The sequence below is a fragment of the Phaethon aethereus genome, assembly GCF_964289735.1.
Source record: "Phaethon aethereus genome assembly, chromosome: 3".
In the NCBI taxonomy this organism is placed as follows: domain Eukaryota; kingdom Metazoa; phylum Chordata; class Aves; order Phaethontiformes; family Phaethontidae; genus Phaethon; species Phaethon aethereus.
Window position 1 is genome coordinate 82,444,699 of NC_138576.1, and position 24,829 is coordinate 82,469,527.

General features: G+C 45.7%; 1 protein-coding gene across 2 annotated transcripts in view; it reads right to left on the bottom strand.

Annotated features, from left to right (window-relative positions):
* TRIM67 (tripartite motif containing 67) overlaps positions 1 to 19,397 on the bottom strand; it is a gene marked incomplete at both ends in the record, with an annotated part of 35,290 nt that extends 15,893 nt beyond the window's left edge. The window contains 5 exons of one of the 2 annotated variants that reach the window (XM_081998352.1): positions 2,932 to 3,085; positions 5,734 to 5,844; positions 7,133 to 7,255; positions 12,289 to 12,384; positions 18,471 to 19,397. In XM_081998352.1, the coding sequence (XP_081854478.1) occupies positions 2,932 to 3,085; positions 5,734 to 5,844; positions 7,133 to 7,255; positions 12,289 to 12,384; positions 18,471 to 19,397 (1,411 nt within the window). Of the gene's footprint in view, positions 1 to 2,925; positions 3,086 to 5,733; positions 5,845 to 7,132; positions 7,256 to 12,288; positions 12,385 to 18,470 lie in introns of both variants that reach the window. The other variant, XM_081998353.1, reaches the window with a different exon arrangement.
* Positions 19,398 to 24,829: the final 5,432 nt, after the last annotated feature.

The following is a 24,829-nucleotide window of genomic DNA, read 5'->3' on the forward strand; positions in this document are numbered from 1 at the left end:
GTCCGTGTGTCTCAGCAGGTCAGCTAGCCTGGGGAGCATGGGAGTCTTACCAAAGGGCTAACAGTGAGACCCTTTGGTCAACATGACTGCTTAAGCATTACTTCTGCACCTGTCATGTTTCTGCACATTTAATTTGTTACCAAATTGCTTTTTCTTTTTGTACAAAGAAAAAACACCCCTTGATCTTTATTTACTGAGATGAGCTTTAGATATGGGCTTATAGGGAGTCCACCAGTAAGGTACATGAACAAGTCATCAAAGCAAATGTAATGTGATTTGTTCTCATTTTCATTCTTCTTTGTCTAACACAGTGAATCAATGTTTACTTACAAGCATGCTTTCACTCTAAATGACCCATGCAAGCTCACTGAGGTTGAATGAGGCCAGAGTTTGAAAAAAAAAGTAGAAATTCAGTCATGCACTAAGCATTGATAACAATAGCACAGACCTTACATTGCAAAGCTTTTGGAACAAAACAACATGCAGTTGGAAAAGCCATGCTGGCCCTATTCTTCTAGGTTTCCCCAAAACTCCCTTTACAGATTGTCTCTGATGTCTTCAATGCATCTACTCTTGTCAGATCAACCAGTATAGGGACTTAATAACACTCCCCTCAACACCAACATTTGGCAAAGATTAATGACTTGGTGGTGGGTGGGGTAGGTAGGATTGGAGAAAGAGGAGCAGATGTGAATAGACACATAGATTTTTCTTTGTGGAATTGGAGGCTCAGAAATGTGCAAGTCCTGACAGTGACAAAGAACAAAACATTGCCCTGCAACACCAGCTTCTCGTTACAGTCAACAAAGTGATGTTCCCAGTAAGTCTGAGTTCTCGCTGCTGAAATGCTGAGTTGCTTACTCTGTGGTACCTGTATTTCTAGATGCAAGAGAAGATAATGCCGAGCTGGTTGAGGTCATAGAGGTAAAATTTCAGAAAAAAAAAAGCCAAAGTGTCAGGCTGAGCAGTTCAAATGCAAATAGATTCGCTGTCATAAACTTAAAAATATAAATACACCTCTATATACTAAACAATCCTCAATACCTGTGAATGTTAGCTTAGGACCAGTCAGTGGCTTGTTCTGCTTGGGCACACAGAGGCGCGAGGGGGGATAATGCTATCCCTTATGCACCTTCAGGAATGGTGGCCATGTTAATGCCATTTCCACTGCTCTTTGCATGGTGTGTACATGGTCACGCCAGTTGTGCTGACCAACCTGATGGGACATGCAACAGGTAGTCCCCGGTCACAGCCAAGACAGCTCAAGGGAAAGCCTTTCCTGAGGGCTAACTGTTAAGATGCCTCTGGAGAGCAAAGCCCGAGGGTATTCATAAGCTCTGCACAGGTTTGGGCAGAAGCAATCCTGTCCTCTGCTCCTCAGACCGTGTCTAGCTCAATACCAGTGCTTCACTGCAATCGTACGATAAATGAGAGCATAGCAGACAGCACTGTCTTTCATAAAGCTCCAGCGAATCTGGCTCAATTAGTCTCGTAAGTCTTCAAGCTTAAAGTCAGATGAATGTCCAAAAACCAAATACCTAAGCTGCTCTCACCTCAAGTGACCTGTGGTTAATCATCAATCTAAGTGGATAGTTTAACTAAATTCTTTTTATGTTTGGAAAGGAGAGTGGTGGAAGATTAGTATTAAATATATTTAACAATAAATATGGCCAGCATTAAAAATAAACTGATTTAAAAAGACAAGTGCAGGCAGTGTTTGGAGAAGGTTTATCAGTGATACTTTTTCTCTCTTGACTCTGCTTTCCTGGCTGTCAACATTTCAAAGCAGCAGCTCACAGGTGTTTTTTGAGTAACTTTAACACAGCCCGTTTATGCCAAGATGCAAACCATTCTTGGTGAGATGACTTTGGCCTTTAACTGTTTATCCACTATTTCTCCACATATTTGTCTGTTAAATTATCCACCCTAGTTATCCACTTCATCCTGGGTCTCTTAGGCCCAGAGAGAACAGATAAACTGAGCAGAGACCTTTATGCCTGCTTGCAGTCAAAAAAAAGCACATCCGGCATCATGACACGATTATCCTTAACTCATTCATCGGCTTCTGGCAGCCTCTACCCTCTCACCCACATGTATAATTAAGGCTTGAATCACCACTGAAGGAAGCCAATGGCATCGTTCCCAGGGACCACAATGGCCTTCAAATCTAGCCAGTCTATGGATCTGTCTAATTCCGATGCAGTTCTCATCCTGCTCCATATACACCAAGCTCATTACAAGCGCATGATGTTTATATTTTTTTGCCAATGGCATCTACTGTTCATTAGCTTCTGCTTTTAAATACTTTTTTTAACCTCCTTTCCCTTTAGTGTGTTCCTCAGAATCATTCAGATAACTGGAATCAAGGAAGGGTATAGCCATGGAGCTACTTTCCCCTTGTGAACCTCTGCCTCAGGTTATTTCTTTTTTTAAGCTGGGCACTGTTTGCAGCACAGTCCCCACATATTAGTCAAAACTGTTTTTTTTTTTTTTTCCCCTATTCAAGCATATGTGTGTAGGGGGAATATTTCTTTACTATTTCAGCTGTTCCTGACAAGATAGGGGTAATTGGTATTTTGAATTAACCATGTTAAATTTAGGAATGCTGTAAAATGGCATAACGTTTTATGCAGTTAATGCCTTTTAATATCTTCAAAGCTGATAGACAGCCCTACTCTGAAGAAGGTATCTTTTCAAATCTTTAACTGCACCTAGTATCTGTGCCTGAGCTTGTTCAGATCACTGCATGTGAGGTAAGCACACCTTTCCAGGAAACACTCAGTAATCTGAATGTGCTTGAAAACCTTTTAAAACTATCCAGCAATTTCAAAACATTCCTCTTTCCTCCCTCTGTGCCCCCATCCCTCCCAGCACTGTTTCAACACACGCACAAAAAGCAGAGAAAAGAAAATCATAAAAGCTCACCCCTACATTTCATCTGAATAAAATCCAACTGGTGAATTGACTGCAGTAAAGGTTCACTATCCAGAGTCAAGTCAAACTCAGCAGACACTTTTGGCTCCAAGGCTCCTTTGACCCACTGTTCCTGAGATACCTGAACACGCTTGATTAAAGCATCCGAAATCTGAAAGAGAGCATCAGGCTTCTAATGAAATGGCAGATGCACACATTAAAAGTGACATAATGCCTGTGACATACAGCACAAAGAAAGCAGGACTATGACAGCACAGCAGCTGAGATGGGATCTGGTTGTTTTGGGGTGAGGTCCATTTATGTTGCATCTTTTCATCTTGTCTTTTCGAAACAAATCTCATCTTAGGATAGGAAAGTAAAAATCACATTTAGAAAGCCTGGTAAGATTATGTTATGTATCATGCCTCTGAACGCCACATATACTTTTGCACTCTGTTCTCTGACCTGCATAGTCTGGTTTTGCTCTCCTGTTTAAAAAGCAGTTGCACAAAGAGAGGCTTAAATGTTAGCGGGTCTCTCCATTCAGCAGAGATGATTCAGTGGATGAAAAATCAAATAGGAAGAAAAGTGTATTATTTCTCAGTGAGGGTGCTAAGTTGTCAGATAGATCTTTGAAGAATATGATGGATTTTCTATCATTACATCAAAACTGAATTTAATTTTTAAAGCTTTGCACTAGCTTAACCTGCAGACAATTAGGCCAAGTCAAACTAAGATGATGTCCAACCCCCTGCCATGAGCAGGGGCATCTTTAACTAGATCAGGTTGCTCAGAGCCCCGTCCAACATGACCTGGAATGTTTCCAGGGATGGGGCATCTACCACCTCTCTGGGCAACCTGTGCCAGCATTTCACCACCCTCATTGTGAAACATTTCTTCCTTAGACCTAGTCTAAATCTGCCCTGTTTTAGTTTAAAACCATGACCCCTTGTCCTATTGCTACAGGCCCTGCTAAAAAGTCTGTCTCCATCTTTCTTGTAAGCCCCCTTTATGTACTGGAAGACTGCAAGAAGGTCTCCCCAGAGCCTTCTCTTCTCCAGGCTGAACAACCCCAACTCTCTCAGCCTGTCCTCACAGGAGAGGTGTTCCACCCCTCTGATCATTTTTGTGGCCTCCTCTGGATCCGCTCCAACAGGTCCACGTCTTTCCTGTGCTGAGGGCTCCAGAGCTGGACACAGGACTCCAGGTGGGAGATCTCACAACAGACTCTTCTGGAAGTCAAGTCCTGGCTCTGTGGAAATAAATAAACTCAAGTGTCCTTGAGTTCAGTGAAGCTGCCATTTGGATATCTGCAGTCCCTGCCAGAGAGCTCCCTGTAAGTTACAGGGAGCAGAATTTTCTTTTGGATAGGTTAGAGAGAGTTTTTCTTTATTGCAGGAGTTCAGATACCTTTTCTCATTACTATTACTGGAAGACATTCCTACCTGAGCCCCTGCATCAACAGCTCCTAATCAGTCTGTGCAGTAAGTGGAGGAGCATCTCATAGCCTTCCTACAGCCTCAGAGTCACTTACTGGGATGCTGGATCCCTTGGCTGTGTTTCAATGTCCTGGCTGCAGAAGCAGTTGCTCTAAGTAATGCAGTGCCTCAGTGTTTGCTGGTTGCCTTGAAAGCATCATTAGATAAACCAGGAAAAGGTAAAAACAAAAGTAATTTTTTATTAAAGGTGACTGCAAAGGTTACAGGACAAGTAAGCTGAAATGAAAACGAAGCATGTATCTAGCTAGCATATAGATAAGACCTAAAGGTTTCGTTTGTCGTGCAGTATCCAACCAACAGGCTGCTAAAATCTGCGTAGTCTTGAGATTAATATATACCACAGATCTCCCACTCTTATTTGAGTCCAGACGTGACAGTAGCAATCAATCTGGAGTGCTAATAGGTTTAAGTTGGCTAATTCTCATCCTGTTTTTTAGGCACACTGTGACAGCCCCCTGACACTCATGGACCCATGTGTGCAGCGTGCCGTGTTCAGCTGACAGCCACATGCAGATCATGTTGTTTGATGTGCCTTTCTTCTTAGGCAATTAATAAGGCAACAAAACTAATAGGGCAAAATAAAATAACTAATAAAAATAATAGAATTAATTAGGCAAAATAATTAATTGGATGATAGAACTGTTAACGTTTTATCTCATTGATAGACACTTTCACTATTTGCACCTAAGAAACAATATCCTGCAAATTAACACAACTTTTGGCTAGGCCATATTTTGCAAAGAGGGAGTACCTGGATCCTCCAGCTACAAGACAGGTCTTGTACCTCTGTGAGGTGCAACAACCCCAGTGAAGCAAAGCTACACACAAGCCCTTAGGGCTGTACTTCCTCACAGGGGACGTGTTGGAAGAAGCCTTTCACATGGAAAAGAATAAAGAAAAGGGGAGAAGCAAAGGGGAGAAGCACTATTCTGCCGAGTCACAGATGGTTCCAAAGAGAGCGCTCTGTGAGGCCCTGTGTTGGGTTTCTCAGGTGAGAATAAAATAGAAGGTTATCATTAGCTGCATAGCATCTCTCTTTTGGCCCAGAAGGAAGGGCTGGCAAGAGGAAAAACGTCAGCAATTAGGGAAGTGGTGTGACCGCTAACTCCACACCTCGGTCAGAGTGTGGCTGTTTGAAGGCATCCCTTCTCTGGGACACTCGTGCAATCACCAGGCTCTCTGAGCTTTTAGACAGTACTAACAGGACTTAAGGTGAACCTGCCTCGGAGGTGGAACAGGCTAATTAGCAAAGCAGTCCATTTTTAGATTTAGTTTTAAATTAGTTTATTTTTTTCCCCCAGAACATCAGAAAGGAAAATACCTGTAAAAACCCAGAGGGATCATTTTCTTTGATAACTTCTAAGCAGTACTCCATAAGCCCTGTTGACTGGCGTAGCTTCAGTGTACAGTGATTTATCTGGTCCCAAACAACCTGGAAAACAAACATCAGTACAGTTCTTCAACAAACATCAGCTTACAGTGTAAGATTATTTCAGAAGAGACAACGAATGAAGAGTGTGTTAACGCTATGCTTAATTTAGCTGCCATATGGCCATTGCCGTATCTCCATCAGTTACACTCACTCGCTCTGTATTGTAAATACCGATAATTAGCTTGGCAAAATGTTGTGCACAGGGAATCTCAATTTTCAGAGCAGATTAATTGCTCAAAGATCAGGCTTCCTCAGGGCAGAAAAAGCACAGAACATGTTTCTGCATTTGCAGTATTCACATTTACAATCACACTTTCATTAAAATCTGAGCTTTTAAAAAATCCTTGACTTAAAAGGCAACTATTACAGAGGAAAACTGCAGGAGTGGTTTCTTGTAAATTATACTCTAACATTCTCTTCACAACCCACCATTGATCCTGCTCTGCTTAAGAACGCATTGCTAGGATTAAGAAATAAAAAAGCTGCATCTCATTTCTCCAGATTTTGGACTTGACTCTGCTGCCACATGGCTGTAGACCAGGCCTAATAGCACTGTGTTCAGTAGCACAACTGAGGTACAACAGCTTAACGGGAATGAACTGCAGGATTAGCTGTGCTGTTAGCAGTGTGTCCTAAGTGTTGGTTCTTGTTAAGCACAGGGTTTTTTCAATACCAGTCTCAGGTAGATTTTATTCATTATTTGCAATGTTAGACATTTCACTTCAATTTTTCTTTCTGTCTTAGATACTATTAACGTTACTGGTGCTATAATACCTCAAAATCACATATGCAGTTCAACATTTCAAGAAATGTGTCTATTTAAACATTTTGTGACTGCCACTTTGTTCCACCATTTATAGCTTTCTTCTCCCCACCCCGCTTTACTGCATTTCTTCACTATGTTTTGGGTAGCATATGGATTTCTGGAGGTGGCTTGCCTTGGCTTTCAAACCTTTGAAGAGACACCAAAATACCAACATTTTGCTTGGGCAGAAGGTCCCAGAATCCAAACCACGCACAGATTTCACTGATAAGCACCTCTCAAAAGACAGCCCCAAACCACCAGAAAAATAAAGACTGATGGCCTCAGTCAACCAACTTCTGAAGTATATGCCTCATTTTAAGTGTATAAGCACAGTTCCACTAAACTGCTGAACTGAAACCTGCTAAAGGAATTTAGTATCTGGTCACAAGGAATTTTCATGATGTAAAGGGCTGGGGACTTGACAAAATGCACAGTAATACCAGGTATCAGTAGCCATGCTCAGCTGATGAGAGTTGTGCTCACCTTCAGCTTGTGCTCACGTTCCTTGGTCACCTTTGTGAGCAGTTTTGCCTTCTGTCGTGTTAACGCATCAACCAAGGCATCACACTGAGCGACAAGACAGGCTTCATAATCCAACCCGTTCTCCTAGAAGAAGGTGAGAGTCATACTCATGAAAGAAAGCATATTTTACAGCTTAAGCTATTGCTCATTCTTACCTGGTTTTCTATTCAGAAGGTATTTCCTTTCAAGACCTTGGCATTTCTGTTGCCTTTCTGATTTCATTATAGCTGTACCAGTAATAGTTGCATGCTATAAAATGAAACAGTGAGATGCTATGCCGCAAACGGGCTTATTTAAAACCTTGATTTACTGGCACTTTCTAGACAACAGATGTAGTACAACATAATGTAAAAACTAAACCTAACACACACAGTGCATGTATATACATAAGAGGATTCTGCCCCATTCTGTTTTAATTATCCCACTGTAGCAACTTTAAAATCACTGGCTCTATACTATGGCAATTAGAGCAGAATTACGGACCAGAATCTGGTCTACAGGCTTATTACAAGGAAATTAATCAGGTACAAAGACCTGAGATTTGGGTATTGCTTCAAGTACTTTTTAAAAAAAATCTAGCACTTGGCAGTGGAGACATGTATTTCATTAGCTTTAAAAAAAACCAAAAACATGGCAGTTTTTTATTCACATTGTGATAAAACTCTCTGCTAGGCAGAGGCCAGCGTCTGAGGCACACAACACTGAGCCTTGAGTAGGGCCTGGTTATCACTTAGTGTCACATAAACCCCTGTCCTATCAATGGGGAACTGAAACCCGTGCAGCTTTAGAAATCTGAGTAGATGGTACTACAAGGTCCTGAGCTGCCCCTCCTTCCTGGGGATGGCTTTCTCGGTCGGTGGAACGGATGCTGTAGCACCCATTCCAAGGCAGGCTCTCCCGCGCTCCCTCTGCTCGTGAGACTAGAAGAAGGAGAAAGCTTTCAAGCTCCTTTTTTGAGGAGTTGTCCTATCAGCCTTCCTGACAAATACCCAAATGAACAAAAAAAAAGCAGCATTCAATGTGAGATTTTAAGGATGTGCTGAAGGAGAAGCATCTCTGTGGTAAGCCATCACATGCCCCAAACTCACTATTATCTCTTAGCTCTTTTGTTTGTTTTTCTCTTCTATTCTGTTCATTTGCTTTGTCTTCATTCTCTTGAGAGCAAAATTTTCAGCATCGCATTCCCCTCCCTCACTGCGATCCACACACCCCGTTCTCCAGCTGGGGGATGCAGGGTCACTCTTCCCTGAGAGGCCCCCGCCGCAGTCCTACACCTGCCAGCAAGATGGGTGGGGGGAAAGACACCAGCCAGCTCAGTTACTGCTCACAGGTTTGCCTTAGACTCTTCCTGTTTGCATCTCTCCCTCCTCGGCTTATATATCGCTCCCGACTCCCCCTTAAAGCCCGTTTCCATCCAGCTGCTCCTGAAGTAAGTGCTGATTTGTGTACAGAGCCCGAATCAGTCGACGGCTGTAGCGCATCACTTCTCGCCTCATCTTCCATTCATACATCAAACGGGGCGTTTGGCAATATGCCTCTTTCAAGTGAGAAAGGAAGAAATTGTCACAGCAGATGGGAAAATGTGAAAATCAGATAATGACGGCAACAAGGAGGAGCAGGGAAGCAACAGGGGCCGTGAGGAACAGGCAGTTTCTGAAAAGAAGAGACCAAGAGATTTAAAAGTGACCTCAGGAAGGAGAAGGGAAGGAAAAAAGAGGGGAAAATGAGATCTGCAAAGCAAGGAAAAGAAAAGTAGATTATGAATTTGCAAACTGCCCCAAGCGAGACAAAAGCACAGCTCCTGGTAGCTCTGGCAAATTCGGAGAGCAGATAAAGAGTGCAGAAGGCTGTCTGGTCTGCCGTGCATTGAAACAGGATAATAAAATGTACATATTGCTCACTCCTTTGTGTAAACATACACTTTAAGGATATTTTTGCTGAGGGCTAAATGTCTGTATGTGTGTGTGGCAACCGTCATAAGACTTCTACTAGAAATAACCTGCTCTGAGATACATGGTTCTGCATATAAACCTACGCGCAAAGGCTACATCTATCCCTCCCCAAATAACAGTCCAAGGACTGTTTTTTTGGTCCACATGCCAAAAGGCACAGATCAGCTCATGACACATTCTGGTGGGTTGACCCTGGCTGGACACCAGGTGCCCACCAAAGCTGTCACTCCCCTCCTCCCATGGACAGGGGAGAGAAAGGATAACGAAAGGCTCATGGGTCGAGATAAGGACAGGGAGAGATCACTCACCAGTTGCCATCACGGGCAAAACAGACTCAACTTGGGGAAATTAGTCTAATTTACTGTCAATCAAATCAGAGTAGGATAATGAGAAAAAACAAATCTTAAAAACACCTTCCCCCCCACCCTTCCTTTCTTCCCAGGCTTAACGTTACTCCCGAATCCTCTAACTCCTCCCCCTGAAACACACAGGGGGATGGGGAATGGAGGTTGTGGTCAGGTCATCACACATCGTCTCTGCCACTCCTTCCTCCTCAGGGGGAGGACTCCTCACACTCTTCCCCTGCTCCAGCCTGGGGTCCCTCCCACAGGAGACAGTCCTCCACCAACTTCTCCAACCGGAGTCCTTCCCACAGGCTGCAGTTCTTCACAAACTGCTCCATGTGGTGCCGTCCTTCAGGAACAGACTGCTCCAGCGTGGGTCCTCCATGGGGTCACAAGTCCTCCCAGCCAACCTGCTCCAGCCTGGGCTCCTGTCTCCATGGGGCCACAGGTCCTGCCAGGAGCCTGCTCCAGCACAGGCCTCCCATGGGGTCACGGCCTCCTTTGGGCATCCACCTTCTCCGGTGAGGGGTCCTCCCTGGGCTGAAGAGGGACATTGGCTCCATCATGGACCTATCTTTGCTCCGGCGCCTGGAGCACCTCCTCCCCCTCCTTCTTCACTGACCTTGGTGTCTGCAGAGCTGTTCCTCTCACATACTCTCACTCCTCTTTTCAGCTTCAAAAATGCAGGTTTTTTCCCCTTCTTAGATATGTTATCCCAGAGGGGCTGCCACCATTGCTGAGGGGCTTGGCCTTGGCCAGCAGCGGGTCCATCTTGGAGCCGGTTGGCATCGGCTCTATCAGACACAGGGGAAGCTTCTAGTGGCTTCTCACAGAAGCCACCCCTGCAGCCCCCTCCGCTACCAAAACCTTGCCACGCAAACCCAATACAGACATCTAAACCCTTTCCCCCCAAATAGCATTGGCTGTACCAAACTTGCCTACCAGGAATATTCCCTGGTACGTGCTATCACCAAATGCTGCTTGAGCATCACCTGAGAACAGCGCATATTGTCACAGGAGAAAACCCTGTCAGGGAGCTCATGAAGGGTTAAAGTGTGTGGGTGATCATCTCAGAGCTGTGTCCTAGCCTTGTTTTACTGGAAAATACATATGCAGCTGATTAGTCCTGCTGTTTGGGTTTGCTGAAATTTGATGTCCTCACTCAGACTCATTCTGGAGACTGGCTCAACATGTGAAGGTCAGATTCAGCTTTGTGCCCAAACATGCCTAAACGTTAGAGGGTGATAGCTGGATGTAATTTCCTCTTCTGAGATGTCCTCTAGCATTTTAAGCAATGAACAGCATCAAAGAAATGGCTTGGTTTTCTGATCTAATTGTAGCAGCTCCCTTATGCAGAGCAATTTGGCAGTGATTTTATTGCAATGCATTAACGGATTTTACAGCATAGTCATAAATAGTCGTAATAGGCTACCTTTAGGTTTCAGGAAGGAAAAATACATTTTTAATGGAGGTAGGTGACTCAAGAAAAGATTGGTGATTGATAGACTACTGTTTTGGATGGGTTACCCCATCCTAAAGTAGCTGTTCATACCTATAGGAAGAATTGTTCTCTAGAGGTGCCTGTCCTCCTTGGACAATGAAAGAAGCCTAAATGACTAGGTTAGATGAGCTACCTAACTTTTAAATAGGTAAAGTCAGCTGAGAGAAACCTCACGCTGTGTCAAAATAAAACATGACATATGACAGGTGCCACTCAGTGGCTTCACACTGGTTTCTTTCCATTAGATGTGCCTTTTTTACCAGTTTCTCAGTCTTGGTTTGTTCCCTTCCCCAAGTGGCCGCAGAAGACTGTGAGGGTGGGTAGCTACGCTGCTCTGCGGCAGCCTGAGAGCTTGGGCAGCACTTGGGGTACAAACTCATAGTCTGGAGTGTTAAGCGGAATTTTAATGATTAAACTCTAAACAAAATACTGATTTTTGAACTTCTGCTGTGGCTTTCTGTTAGCAACAGGAACAGGACTTGCTTGTTGATGGAAGATGAGCAAGCAGCAGAGCGGGTATATCACAGAGCAGATGATGTGTATGCCGTAGAACACCCACTGCCACAGAGCACTGCTGCTGCGAATAACAAGTGTCCCCTCCTTGGTGCTGTGAAGCTCAAACCACAGCAGCACATTTCCAGCCACACTCTGCAGGGTGAGAAGGACCTTGAGGATCGTCAGACCTCCAGCACTGATGAGTCTGAATTTGGTTGAAAACGGGACTTGTTACATTTTGGGTTTGTGCCCTCACTTACTGCACTCACCATGAGCAGCCTTCTGACTATTAAAGCTGGGCAATTGTAGGCATGAAAATATTTCCTGTTTCAAGAAACGACGACATTAATTTAGCAGTATTTGTTTTGTCTTCTTTTTGTTGAATTCCTGCAAATACTCTAATAAACAGGTTGACTGGATTTTGTCCAGAAATGAGTACATTTTTAGAAAATGTAAGATGAAAAGTAAGTAGTAAATTCTGAATGTATTAAAATGAGAACTTCTCCTAAATGCTGAATTCAAGCAATTGCAGTCAGGAAGGAGCCCAGAAGCATGACCGATGGATTCAATCAGATACCAATCAACACAGCTCAGATGTCCAGTATTGAGTATCAGCTACTTGCAATAAACAACAAACAATCTAGAAGCTAAGAGGGGCTTGCAGGCACTATTTGATGAGTAATTTTGCCTAGAAAATCCATTCAAGAAAGGTTAGATGATTCCGGGAAAGATGAGAACAGCACAGGAGACAAAGTCATCAAATAAATTATTCACTCAGTTCTATTGATTACTGTATTATCAAAACAGCTAATATTCTACAGTTACCTGAATCTGCTGCAATAAATTTTTCAGCTGAACCAAAAATTCTTTAGCTTCCTTTGCTTTATCTGAAACACCATTTAAAGCCTGAGACAGCTGCGCCTGCAAGAAAAAAAAGGGGGGGGGGAAATTAGAGATAAAATGCAAATGTGTTTCTTACTAATCCTTGGTTTTGATGATTATAATGTGCTAAAAGGCTTACTTGCTGTTGCATGTATTCTTACATGCACAGAATGTTTGTGTTAGAAAAGAATAGTTTTTAATTGTAGTAAGATTTAATAAAGATGAAATATGCATGTGGGGGTAGTCAAGTATTGTGTCTGCACATTCCACATTATTGCAGTTACTTGGTAAGTCGAAATAATACCTTTTTATAAGACAGCTACCCACATATATAAGGAGATAATAGTCTTACACTTACACAGTAGCATCTGTCATGCTGAAAAATCCCCAAGTGCTTTCCAAAATGGCACTTCTTTTTTTCATCAATGCCTGAATTCTTTATAAATGTGGTAGATCCTACCAAACCTGAGATACACTAGGACTTCAAAGACAAATCTGCATTTTCAAACTTCATAGTAATGTCCCTTTGGGGTTCCAGTTTCCCATGCTTCACCCTAACAAAAGGGTGACTATTTCTGGAAAAGTTGGAAAAAACACTTCCTCTAGCTTTTGACTGGTGGGACATACAGAACATGTTTTTGGTAAGTCCACGCTGAAGAAGTAACCTGCCCTTTCCTCAGCTGGCACCTGAGATCTCTAAACTGAACCAGAGGCTTCTCAACGGACTTCCAGGATGGGAAGGAAACGGCGGTTCTACCCCCAGCAGACCGAGAACTGCTGTGATCTGACCGGAGCAGCCTCGGTGCAGCCTCCCTGCAAGCCAGGCTGGGATTACAGAAACCATATTGCTCTGCTTGTCAGCCCATGGCAAGCCCAGATCCAGCATTACTTCTCCGTGCAGTTCATAATGCAGAGTGACCGGATAGGTCCCATCATGAGTGTCCTGCAGGTTAGACACTCTCTTTGTAGGTCTACCCCACAGGCGGAGTTGGCAACCACCAGTTTGCCAATGCCCAGTTAATTATCCTTGTCAAACGGATACAACAGCTGATGTCAAGAAATGGAAGATAAAATATCTTTGCTAGCCTCAGGCTTTCAGAAGGTTGCCATTTTTTGTTTCCTTAGGACTAAACTATGCCTTGAGACAGTCTTGTAGGTAGGAAGGCACGAAGGTTATGAGCCTCTAAGAGGAGACCTAATTGAAATTCAGTAAGTCACCATACATTCTCTGCTTCCCTCTTGCTCCTGGAGGGAAGTAAATTATCCCTGGAAAGGGCACAGCTCACTTCTTCAGGCTGCCAAAGTTTTGAGCTTACCTCCTGCCTGAATGTCTCCTACTCATCGTCCCCTCGTGCTTGCTCATTCGCGCAGGGCAGGAAAGGGCAGAGCCTGGCAGCTCCTTCTGGGCACTTCACAGCCCAGCTCTGAGGCAGGCAGCCTTACGCAGGCAGAGGCACCTGCCTAACCCCGTGCGGCTCAGCGGGAAGTGGGTACAAACCCTGACCGGGAGCTGGAACTGAATTATGAAGAAAGAAGCCATCCTAGGGTTTTTTCCTCATATTCACACAAATTTCTTCCTTTTAGCCCAGTTGTAGGTATTACATTAGTGCTAAATTTGAAAATAAAATATGCTTTACCACAACTCTTCTGTAGCAAATGGAATGGGAAGACAAATTACTGTGTATGTTTCTCAATATTTGAATATTTAATATTCTCTTACACAAACTCCTGTCACTTTGCAAAAATTTAAGGTGATGATGTTTGATATGAACAGTACTCGAGGTCACAGAACCAAACTCTAAGTCCTTGAAAAGGTCCTTATTTTGTGTCAGATCAGACAATCGGACTTCAGATCAGTTCTCCACGGCTGACTGTGGTTGTCAGAGTTTACACCCCACCCTTTTTGATTGCACCTTCCACTCCATCCACAAGGCACATTTGAACCTTTGGTTTGTCCAGCAGATGCAGGACAAGGTGGACACAGCATATGACCAAGCAGCTGGGGAGGAAGTGAGAAAGATATAGGTGGCAAAAGCATGGTATGCTCTGCCATGGACTGGCCTGACCAAATTGTCCCAAGGAGGCAAGGGCTCCTTTCTTTTAAATCACAACCAATGGCTGGTCCCAACAGAAGTAAAACTTCCACTTTTCCAACATCTGCCCTAGCTCTCAAATCATCTCAAAGTGCATTTCACCAGATAAGAAGAGACAGAAGCTATATGTGGGCATCACAGCAGCCATAGAAAAACGAATCACCGCAGACGACTTGCAAGCGGCATATGTACCGATGGCAATTAGCACAGTCACTCCCGGCTCCCAGCACCCTCCCATTGCAAAGAGCAGCAATAGAAACTCAACAATGTCATTGTTCAGAGGGCTCGTAAGTGAATTGCCGTGTTCATTAAAACCTGTGGTTGCATTAACGTAACTGCAGTGTGAAACCAAGGAGAAGACCAGATCTCCATTTGTGAAACCCACTTAGAGATAATAGCCTTGTTTTTCCAAGCATTTGTAAAAGACACCTTACAAAGCAGTGGAATTTAGTCATGCACTTCCCATTAAAATCAAATAGGGCTACATGACTAAGCCCTTAGTAAACCAACAAAGCCATAAAAAAGTGCGCTGTACACTCAGAGCAATCTTTCATCCTGCAGAAATATTTACTGGAAGCCAAACTGAAATGTTACAAGCTCCATTGACTGTGACAGCTAATAACTCCTGACAAATGGTATTCTACCTGGTGTTACGTTTACCTGAATAAGTGGTCTTGCAGCCAAAAACATGGATGCTGGAGATGGATACCAAGTTTCTACTTCTACCAAATACAGGAACAGAGAGATAATGAGGGTGAGTAATTAAACCCTGATGGGCATGGAAGACTGGTATTTCCTTTGATTTTAGAATATCAACCAAATAATGCCCATGTCCTTTTTCAACTGAACAGTTCATGCTCATTTAACTTGTTTTCCTTCCATCTCTCTTTAGCAGCAGATTAACTATTGCTTAGATAAGCTTGCCCTGGCACTGAATTCTGAAACAGCCCACACGTTTTTGGGAACACAGTTCTTCAGGCTAGCAAATAAAAGCAGGCATTTGGACTCCAACACTTCAATCGCCTGCCTGCCCTTCAAACCTATCCAGCTGTGGCTTTTTTTGGCGTTTCAGTATATATATAACCATTCAGAATGGGCAAAGCTGAAAAGTGTCCACCATCATTCCTCATACTGGCAGGTCAAAAGGCCTGCCAACCTGAATCTGACAACAGTGTCACTATCTGAAAACCTAAAAGGACTTAACTTTGGCAGAAGACTTACACAGTTTTACTTAATAACCTTAAACGGCTGGTCCAGATGCACTTTTCATGCAACCGAAAATAACGAAGTCCAGCTAAGTCAGTAGATTTTCATTGATTTACGCCATTGGGGCCCTGTTGTTATTTTATACCATTTTTAATTCCTCGGTAGGAGAAGTTACAGCAGTGTAATGGGGAACCTACACCATTAACAGGGGCCAGCCAGTCTAGTACAGCTTTCATGCCAGCAGTACAGCTGAGGGTAAATGCACTTTCCATTGCACGGTCTGAAGCACTGTACGGATAAGTTCATACAGTCTGTAATTTGCCACTAAATCCCTATATAAGGCCCAAACAAAGGAGCAGTCAAACAGTTTGAACAAAAGCCTGACACAGAAGTGGACTGGGAATGGATCCTGAAGCTGAAGGTGGGCAGGGCCTCTGGAAAAGCCGTTCCAGAGTCAGTAGAAAAAACTGGCTTACGTTTGCTGTTGTGGGATGAAACTGTGAGAGGTGGGGAAACGGCTCTGGCAGCCCTTCTTAGGTGAAGAATAACCAGCCCGAGGCCTCAGAAGGAGATAAGCAGGTGCTTATCAGCTGATGGTGAACAACTGTCAGTCTGTTGAATTTAGTGGGCTAAGAACACTTACAGACAGACCCTTCCACCTGCCTCTACCAGCTACGCCTGGAGCATCTGGAGAGAACACATAAAGCTTGGATTACATCTGGCATACCACTCAATGTAAGTAATTTATGGTTTGGCCAAAGTAACTACAGGTAATAAACTCGTACAAATTGCTGTATCTGAGAACTATTGCTAAGCAGAAGTATCTAATCCCAAAACAGTTTATCTGAATGAACGTGAGCTGATGATTTAGGCTGTCTGGCTCTATGGTTCCATTGCATTTATTTTCTGTCAAGCGCATTGTTCTGGGAAAAATAATATTCACAAAAGCACAATTATAGAGTCCCCAAATTAGTTAATTTTGAGTATTTTTTCCCTTTCGCTAGAATTTTCACATTGGCTGAGTCTGTAAATCAAGAGAAAAATCACATTCTGTGATATCTTAGTCCCAGAAAAAAACACAGTAAAAATACAAACCACCAGAGTATTGTTCTTTCTTTTGACAATGTTTGATGGGAGGAAAGAAAGAAAATGACTGACTGTGCACTTTGATTTCACCAGAGTTTATCACATTGTTCAAAAAGGCATCAAACAGTTTTAACTCAAGGTAGACCACAATACAGCACAAGCTGGTCTCTTACACTCTCCGAAGTATCTGCCACACTTGCACAGTGAATTCTGTCCCTGCTCCTTAAAATAATCCTGCGCAGGAGTGGATTCTGCCATCAGCATAAGCAGCAATAGCTGTAAATTTGTAATCTGCTCCTTCTGGGCCAAGAGAACTTTTCGGCACAAACACCCTTCACGTCAGGGAGGAGATGGCTGAGCCCTTGGCAGAGAGTATTCAAACTGAAGCATGTACTGAAGAAGTTTGTCTTTCTCAGATGGACAAACTGTGCAGATCGCCCCAAGGTGCATCTTTTTTTAATCTTAAAATCGAAAGTGGGTTTTTTTGCCTTGCCAAATGTCTTAGCCTAGCTTGTGCTCAACCACTCCATGGATGAAGAGACCAGTCTTGATTTTGTCCTCTCCTGCAGTGCCTGAAAGGACACTTACTTCCTTTACTGCTCATTGTAGCAGGGAGCGAGGAGGAGGGAATCCTGTGACCAGCAGAGCTGGCCAAGCACTCTTTGCACAGCTGTGGGACAAGTCCTTTCCCCCAGTACAGTGGGAAGCTCCAAAGGGCTGCTCTCAGCGCTCAGGTATTCAAGACCCCTCTGTACATTCATATGTTTTAACTAATCCATTTCCAGAGTCCACTGTTCTTAGCAAGAATGAGCTAACTTCATACACTTTTTCAATTTCTAAGGTCATGTCTTGTTCTTAATTCAAATGGCTTCAAAGTCTTATTTTTAACAAGGCCAAAGTGACCCAGCAACTCTAGCAGAACTCGGCAAATCCCCTGTGCAGCAAAGTGGCTGCCTCTGATGTCTCCCATGGGGGCTCCAAGGGAGGGCTAAGGAGCATCACCTGCAGGGAAGCCTGAATCAGACCGTGACATTACATGAATCAGAAAAAGCTTTACTTGTCCCCAGACCCCATCCATCCTACTCTTCCCTACTCACTTTTGTGTCATGAAGGTCCCTCCAGCCATTCTTTCTGGCCTCTTTGGTAACTGAGAAAGAGGGGAGGCCTCTTTGAGGCCCAGGAGACAACGCGATGTCTCGTGATCCTCCCTATCAGTGTGATACACTTTTCTGTCTAAAACATTTGGGTGGCTCCGGGCCGCTCTCCCTCATTGACACAACGGCAGGGAGGAAGACGTGGCAGGAAATGTTTGTGGCAGCTCCCACTGGGACCCAGGTGAAAGGGAGGCAGTGAAAGGAAGGAAAGCCCATCCTGTCTACTCCTGCTCCTCACAGGCGGCTGCTGTCACCCACCAGAGGAGAGGATGGCCAAAGACCCTGCGAAAGGCAAACAAGTCAGTGAGACACACTTGCTAATCCCAGGTGTCTCTGGTTTAGCCTGAGATTTGCTGGCTGTGATGAGGCAAGGCCAACGTGGGAGGGAGGCTGTGGGGTCGCTGGGCAATCAGGAGGGACCGGAGACCTAAGAGCACCATGCTGAGGGGAAAGAAACCTGGGAGGATGATGGACGTGAAGCGGCCTCATGTCCCACAAGCTCCAACCTGATGTCAGGGCATTGGGACGAACAAATCCCAGCGCCGAGCATCGCCCCAGCTCCTCCTGGCCAGCCGACGGGACTCACCTTGTGCTGCTTCCACATGGCGCCCAGGGCCTTCACCTCGTGCTTGCCGTGCTTGCCCTCCTCCAGGCACTGGTAGCAGACGGGGCTGCGGCAGCTCACGCAGTACATGCTGTAGTTCTCCAGGTCGTGCTCGGCGCATGTCGGCGGTTTGCGGCCGCCGCCCGCCCCCTTCCCGCCGCCGCCGCCGCCGTCGCCGCCGGGGGCGCCCGGGTGTCCGGGCGGCGGCGCCAGGCGGTGCTTGGCGAAGGGCCCGCGGGCCGGGTGGCAGCGGAGCTGGCAGGCGGCGCAGTACAGCACCTCGCACTGCTCGCACAGCACCGCGGCCGGCTCGGGCGGGCTGCGGTCGCAGAGCTGGCACTTGGCGGCGGCGGCGGCGGCACGGCCCTGCTGGTAGCGTTGCACGATGGCCTCCAGCAGCCGGTTGCGCTGGAAGCCGCGGAGGCCGCGCTGGTCCAGGGAGGCGCTCCGGTGGCACTGCGGGCAGGTGAGGGAGGAGCTGGCGGGGCCGGCGCCCCGCGGAGCCGCCGCCGCTCCCGGGGGCGCCGGCACCAGCGGCAGCACCCGCACGCCGTTGGGGGACTTCAGGCTGGGGGTGTAGGAGCCGTAGCCGCTGTCGGTCTCGCTGTGCAGGCTCAGCTTGTCCGCGTGGTCCCCGCCGCCGCCGCCGCCGCCGCCGCCGCCGCCGCCCGCCGCGCACTCCGAGTCCAGGCAGGCGGCGGAGCCCGCGGCCGCTCCCGGCCCCGGCGCGCTGGCGGCGGGCGGCGCGGGGCCCCGCGGCTGGAGCAGGGGCGGCAAGTGCTGCTCGCTCTCCGGCGTCTGCACGGCGATGGTGCGGGCGCAGGGCAGGCAGACGTTGTGCGAGCAGGGCAGGATGATGGGCTCCCGGAAGAGCGAGCCGCACACCGGGCACTTCAGCTCCTCTTCCATGGCCGCGGCGCGGCTTTGTGTGCGGGGCGCGGGCGGGCTCAGGCGGGCGGCGCGGGGTCGCGGCCGGCTCCCCCCATTCCCCCGCGGCTCCTTTCGCCGCCTACCTCGCCTCCGGGCGCCGGGGCGCGGCCGGGAGGGCTCCGGGCCCCGCTCCCCGCTCCCGCGCCGCGCCGGGCCGTTCAGCACCCGCCGGGGACAGACAGCTCCGCGCGGCAGCGCCGGGCCGGGGCCGGGGCCGTAGGAGCCGCCCGGCGGCTGGCGGCTGCCTGGAGCTCGGGAAGGGCTCCCTCACGGCCGTGGCTCGGGCGGGCAGCGCGGCGGGGCTGTTTTAACGTTGGTGGCATAGAGTAATAATATATGGAGAAGGGAGGCGGGGGGAGGAGGGAGGGCAGGAGTAGGAAGGGGCGGGAGGAGCCCTTTCCAGCAAATAACTGGCCGCTCTCTCTGCGGCGGGGGACGGCGAAAACATTTTTTCAAGGCTCTCTAGGCAGCGACGTCTTTATATGTTCAAATAAAGCCATTGTCTGTGTAGCGGGTTGAACGCCGGCGAGGTTTCGTTATCCCTAGTAGCCCTTCCTCCCCTCCCGGCGGAAAGGGGGACGCTTTCCAACAAACTCAGAGCGTGCCCCTCCTTCAGACAGACCTCGCCGTGCCGGGGCACAGCCGAGGTGCTCACAGTGCCAGGCGCTGCCAGAGGGAAGAACGGAACGGGGGTTAGAAAGAGAAGGGGGAACCCCGGTTACGAAGGCTGCGGCTGGGAGGGGCGCGGGGAGACGTGCCCCACCGCCCAGGCAGCAACCTGCTGCCAAGAGCCGTCAGGGATGACGGCTGGGAGTTTATGAACTGAAAATAACTCTCCTTAGAAGAAAGGAAGCAGCAGTGGGAAAGCCCCCATCTGTTTTGTTTACTCTACATATGCTTAGCGTGGATGTAGCAGTGGTTTATTTTGATAGTGAAGAGATTATACATGAGTGATTTCACTGCTTTTTTTTTTCCTCCTTTATTCCTCTATGTTGTTTAAAAGCCACTTCTGTATTAACTTCGGTTCCATAAGCAGATCACAATTTTTTGTTTGTTTTAAAATGCGAGCTGGTTGTTTCAGAGCAGCTGTTTTAGAAAATGCAGAACTACCTGGTGTCAAATGAAAAAGAAAAGAGAGAACATTTTAAATGCATCACCTGTCATCATAATGTTTCTTAGTACATAATGAGCATTTTGTGACACTGGGTAGGAAAGGGTTTTTCTAGTTTTAGGTTTTGCTTTTGCCAGATTATTAAAACTGTTGATGCATAGAAAAGGAGGAATGGAGACAGAGAGTAGGAATATATTAAAGCTTCCAGTTTTTCCAGTCTTTCCTCTCTTCAGTTTTCCTTCTTGTATCTTGCCTAGCTGCTCTCCTGACAAGCTGAGGCGGGGGGGAAAGTCCTGAGGGGTTTAAAGCATTGTAGTTCCCCAGTTCAAGGTGGAAAGGGGCAGGTTTGTCCTCTGGCACATAAAAGAAACAGCCCTGACCCACAGAAACCTGCCTGTCTTCTGGCTAGGTATCTTTTTCTTTTGTGTGACCCCTGTGCTGAGGTTGAGAATTTATAGACTGACTGTGTTTGGGCTACCTCCAGCCAGAGACCTCAGCAGTGCAAGAAATGTTCTGCAACACCATTGATTTCACAGCTACTTTATGCTACTACATCACAAGAAGTTGTGGGTGAAATGCTGTTATCTTCATACTCTCTGTTCTCTGCTCTACTATCTGTCAGCAGTGGGAGTGGATGTATGCTAAAGATTTCTTGCAGACCTATAGGTGAATCCAAGTCACAAATTTCAAGCCTGTGCTGGAAACCATAATCCTAAAAGTAATTAGGAAGGCATGGTAGCTTTTGTCCTTGTCTTTTGCTTTTGTTCTTTATCTGTCCTGTGTGTAAGGTGCCAGTGATCATAATGTGTGTAATGGCAGCATCAGGTCAGAGACATCTAAGCAAAACTGGACCTATCGGTCAGGAAGCGGTAGAAATGCAAAGGTATGAACACCAAACCCGACCAGCTCCCCTTTACAGCTGCTTTTTAGCTGGGACTTACAAGTTCCAGAGTTCTAACACACTGAATTTTACATTTCAATTTTGACCATTACTCTAGAGTTTATGTAAAATGCTAGTATTGTTTGTGCTAGACTACAGAGGGAAATGGCAAGAAGGAAACCATCTCTGAAGTACAACCACTCTCTTTCAAGCTGAACTTTACTCCTTCTCTCCCCAAACCCAATCTGGCCTCAGAGCATATTTCCATAACAGATGACATTTGAAATGAAGAGGAAAAAGTGATCTGGTCTTCTCTGTACTGTGGTGTGACTTGTACTTCATTCAGGACCTTTTTTCCACCTGCTTTAGAGGTTTGTCTGAAATATTTATGCCCAGGACAGCTATGGCTTTGAGAGAAGGGAGAGCTGTGTGGTCTGCTGGCCCCGTTTACCTATCCTACTGGTCCCAGAGCAGCTCTTATTTCTAAGGCATTGTAGACTTTGAATAGAGAAACCTTCATCCCCATGGCACCAGATACTGGTGGTGGAACTAGCACCGACTAGTACGATACTAAATGCTCTGATGGGTTTAGGTTGCAGAGCACAGATTTTCTTCCTTGTGCTAAACATTTATCTATGTAACTGTAAGTGTGTTGCTGATGATGGAGGTGAACGATCAAAACACTGCTGTCATCCTTACTGCTCCAGAGGCTGGAACAGAAATGGATCTAAGCATTGAAAAATGCCACTGAGCTTTAGCAGACTGACTGGTCACCCTTACTCTTGCTGAGGAATAGATCACACCGAGTCGATCCCACTAATTTTAATGGAGCTATTCATAAAATGCTGTTCAGTCTGAGCCTGATAGAATTGGGCCTTTATTATGTTTCGTAATCAAGCCATCTTTATAATGGAGATGATCCCTGTGACTTTTTCTCTTTTTATGTTCAAATGAGTCTTTAATCTGTTGCAGCTGTAACAGTATATGAATAACCTAGAAACCCTATTCTGGCAGTCACAGCTTTGATCTTTATTTAATATTTCAGTATCACTAGTATCATCCCCTTAAACTATTTACCCTCTGTAAAGAACTTATTAGCATGTTTTATATCCCCCTGACAGGAAAAAAGCTAATGAAGTTTATGTATAAATTTATATAATAAAAGATAAGGCAGGTTGTGGTACAAATCCTCAGTAAGGAGAGAGATTTGAGTCATCTTTTTGCCTCTTGTGTTTTATTGCTTATGCCTTCTCCTTTTTGTTGTTCCTTTTTTTTATTGTTTTCCCATTTCTGTTCTTGTACTTTTTATATTTTATATTGCCCTCACACATTAACCCCTTTCCAGTTAGTTTTCCTTCATTTTTTTTCCTCAATTTTTCCCTTCAATAGCTGTCCACCAAGGTCACTTCACTTTCTTCAGTTTTCTTCTTTTACCACTGCTGTTTCCCCATGGGGAACTTTTTGATTCCAGTATTCCAGCGTTGCTGCCGCTAACAGGCATCACTCCAAGCACACATCTTGTGGTTTGGAGGGTAACAGAGAAAAAAAGGAATCTTATCTCCACAAGTGCTTATTCCATTACAAAAAGAAGGACAGAGAGAGAGTTCACAAGAGCAGAGAAGACAAAATGCACCTGGGCTAATGCCAGCAGCTTGTGTGGCAGTGCAAGGTGAAGAGTCTCACTGCCTCGTTATAAATGCATGGTGCTCAGTTATCAGTGAAGGATGTCCTCAGCAACCACTGCGGACAACGTAGCTGCAGCAGCTGGTCGTCTCTGATTTTTGGATGAGAGTACTAACCAGCGGCTGTGTGTTTTGATACACATGGACACACATCACTCCTTGGCATTGTTCTTATGCATAACAAACAAAACAACTCTCTGCTTGGTCTTCATCACATTCTTTACCCAGATTCTTCTTCACAACATGACTAGCTGCAGTTGATGCTGGTGCTGCGTGTTGGTCAAGGGAGGTGATTCTGCCCCTCTACTCCTTGCTGGTGAGGCCCCACCTGCAGTCCTGCATCCAGCTCTGGAGCCCTCAGCACAGGAAAGACATGGACCTGTTGGAGCGGATCCAGAGGAGGCCACAAAAATGATCAGAGGGCTGGAACATCTCTCCTGTGAGGTCAGGCTGAGAGAGGTGGGGTTGTTCAGCCTGGAGAAGAGAAGGCTCCAGGGAGACCTTATTGCAGCCTTCCAGTACTTAAAGGGGGCTGATAAGAAAGATGGGGACAGACTTTTTTAGCAGGGCCTGTAGCAATAGGACAAGGAGTAATGGTTTTAAACTAAACCAGGGCATATTTAGACTAGGTCTAAGGAAGAAATGTTTCACAATGAGGGTGGTGAAATGCTGGCACAGGTTGCCCAGAGAGGTGATAGATGCCCCATCCCTGGAAACATTCCAGGTCATGTTGGACGGGGCTCTGAGCAACCTGATCTGGTTGAAGTTCTCCCGGCTCATTGCAAGGGGTTGGACTAGATGACCTTAAAGGTCCTTTCCAACCCAAAGATTCTATGATTCTATGAATTCTGTTTGAGGGGCTATGTGGCAGAGGCGTGGGAGGGTGGGCTTCCACCATGGTTTAGAGGAAAAGATGTATACGGTCTGTGAGGCAGAGCAGTTTTAGAAACGGTAGCTATGTGCTACCCCTTTCTTTCCTTGCTTTGGTAGATTTGCGCTAGGTACATTGTATAGGTGTAACAGTTTTGAAATCAATTTGGTTCAGGGGTTTTTTTTGAGCATGCATTGAAGTGGCTATTATGTTATTTAGGGTTTTGAAATGTTTGCACATTGATCTGTTCATGAAAGGAATGAAGGCAGAGCTTGGCAGGAGCCCAGAAGAGTGCCACAGAAGCATGGCTGCTGATAAAAAGCTTATCTGTTGGGTAGCAGAAGACTGTATCTGTAATAGAAATGCAGCTACATATTGAATTTTCTCTGTCAGAGGAGTAAATCTGCCATAAAGCACATAATTCACAACAGAGGACAATTCTACACAATGGAATTTTATTCAGACTGTCTGCTAGGTATATGCTTGTTGTGATGGTTAAATGGCAAAAATTGATGCTTGATCCTAAACACCGCTTGACAAACACTCACACTTCCAAATCTATTTCAGCAATCTATGAATGAAGTTCGATACAGAGGAAAATACTGCTTTAAACATATATGCCCATAAAAAGTGGTAGGTGGGCACAGACAAATTTCAGTAGCAGGTCAGTGTCAACATTTTTTAACAAATTTGTCTTGAAAAGAAAGCACAAAGAAAGCACAAAAGGCACGAACCTACAATCAGTACACTTGAAAAAAAGGTCTCATGTTTCTGTGATGTTGTAAAAATACCTCAGCCTGCAAGCCTCTGGAATTACTCCAGGGACATATTGGCTTTTCTGCTGTGTGAGAAGCCCTCTCTTTGTTG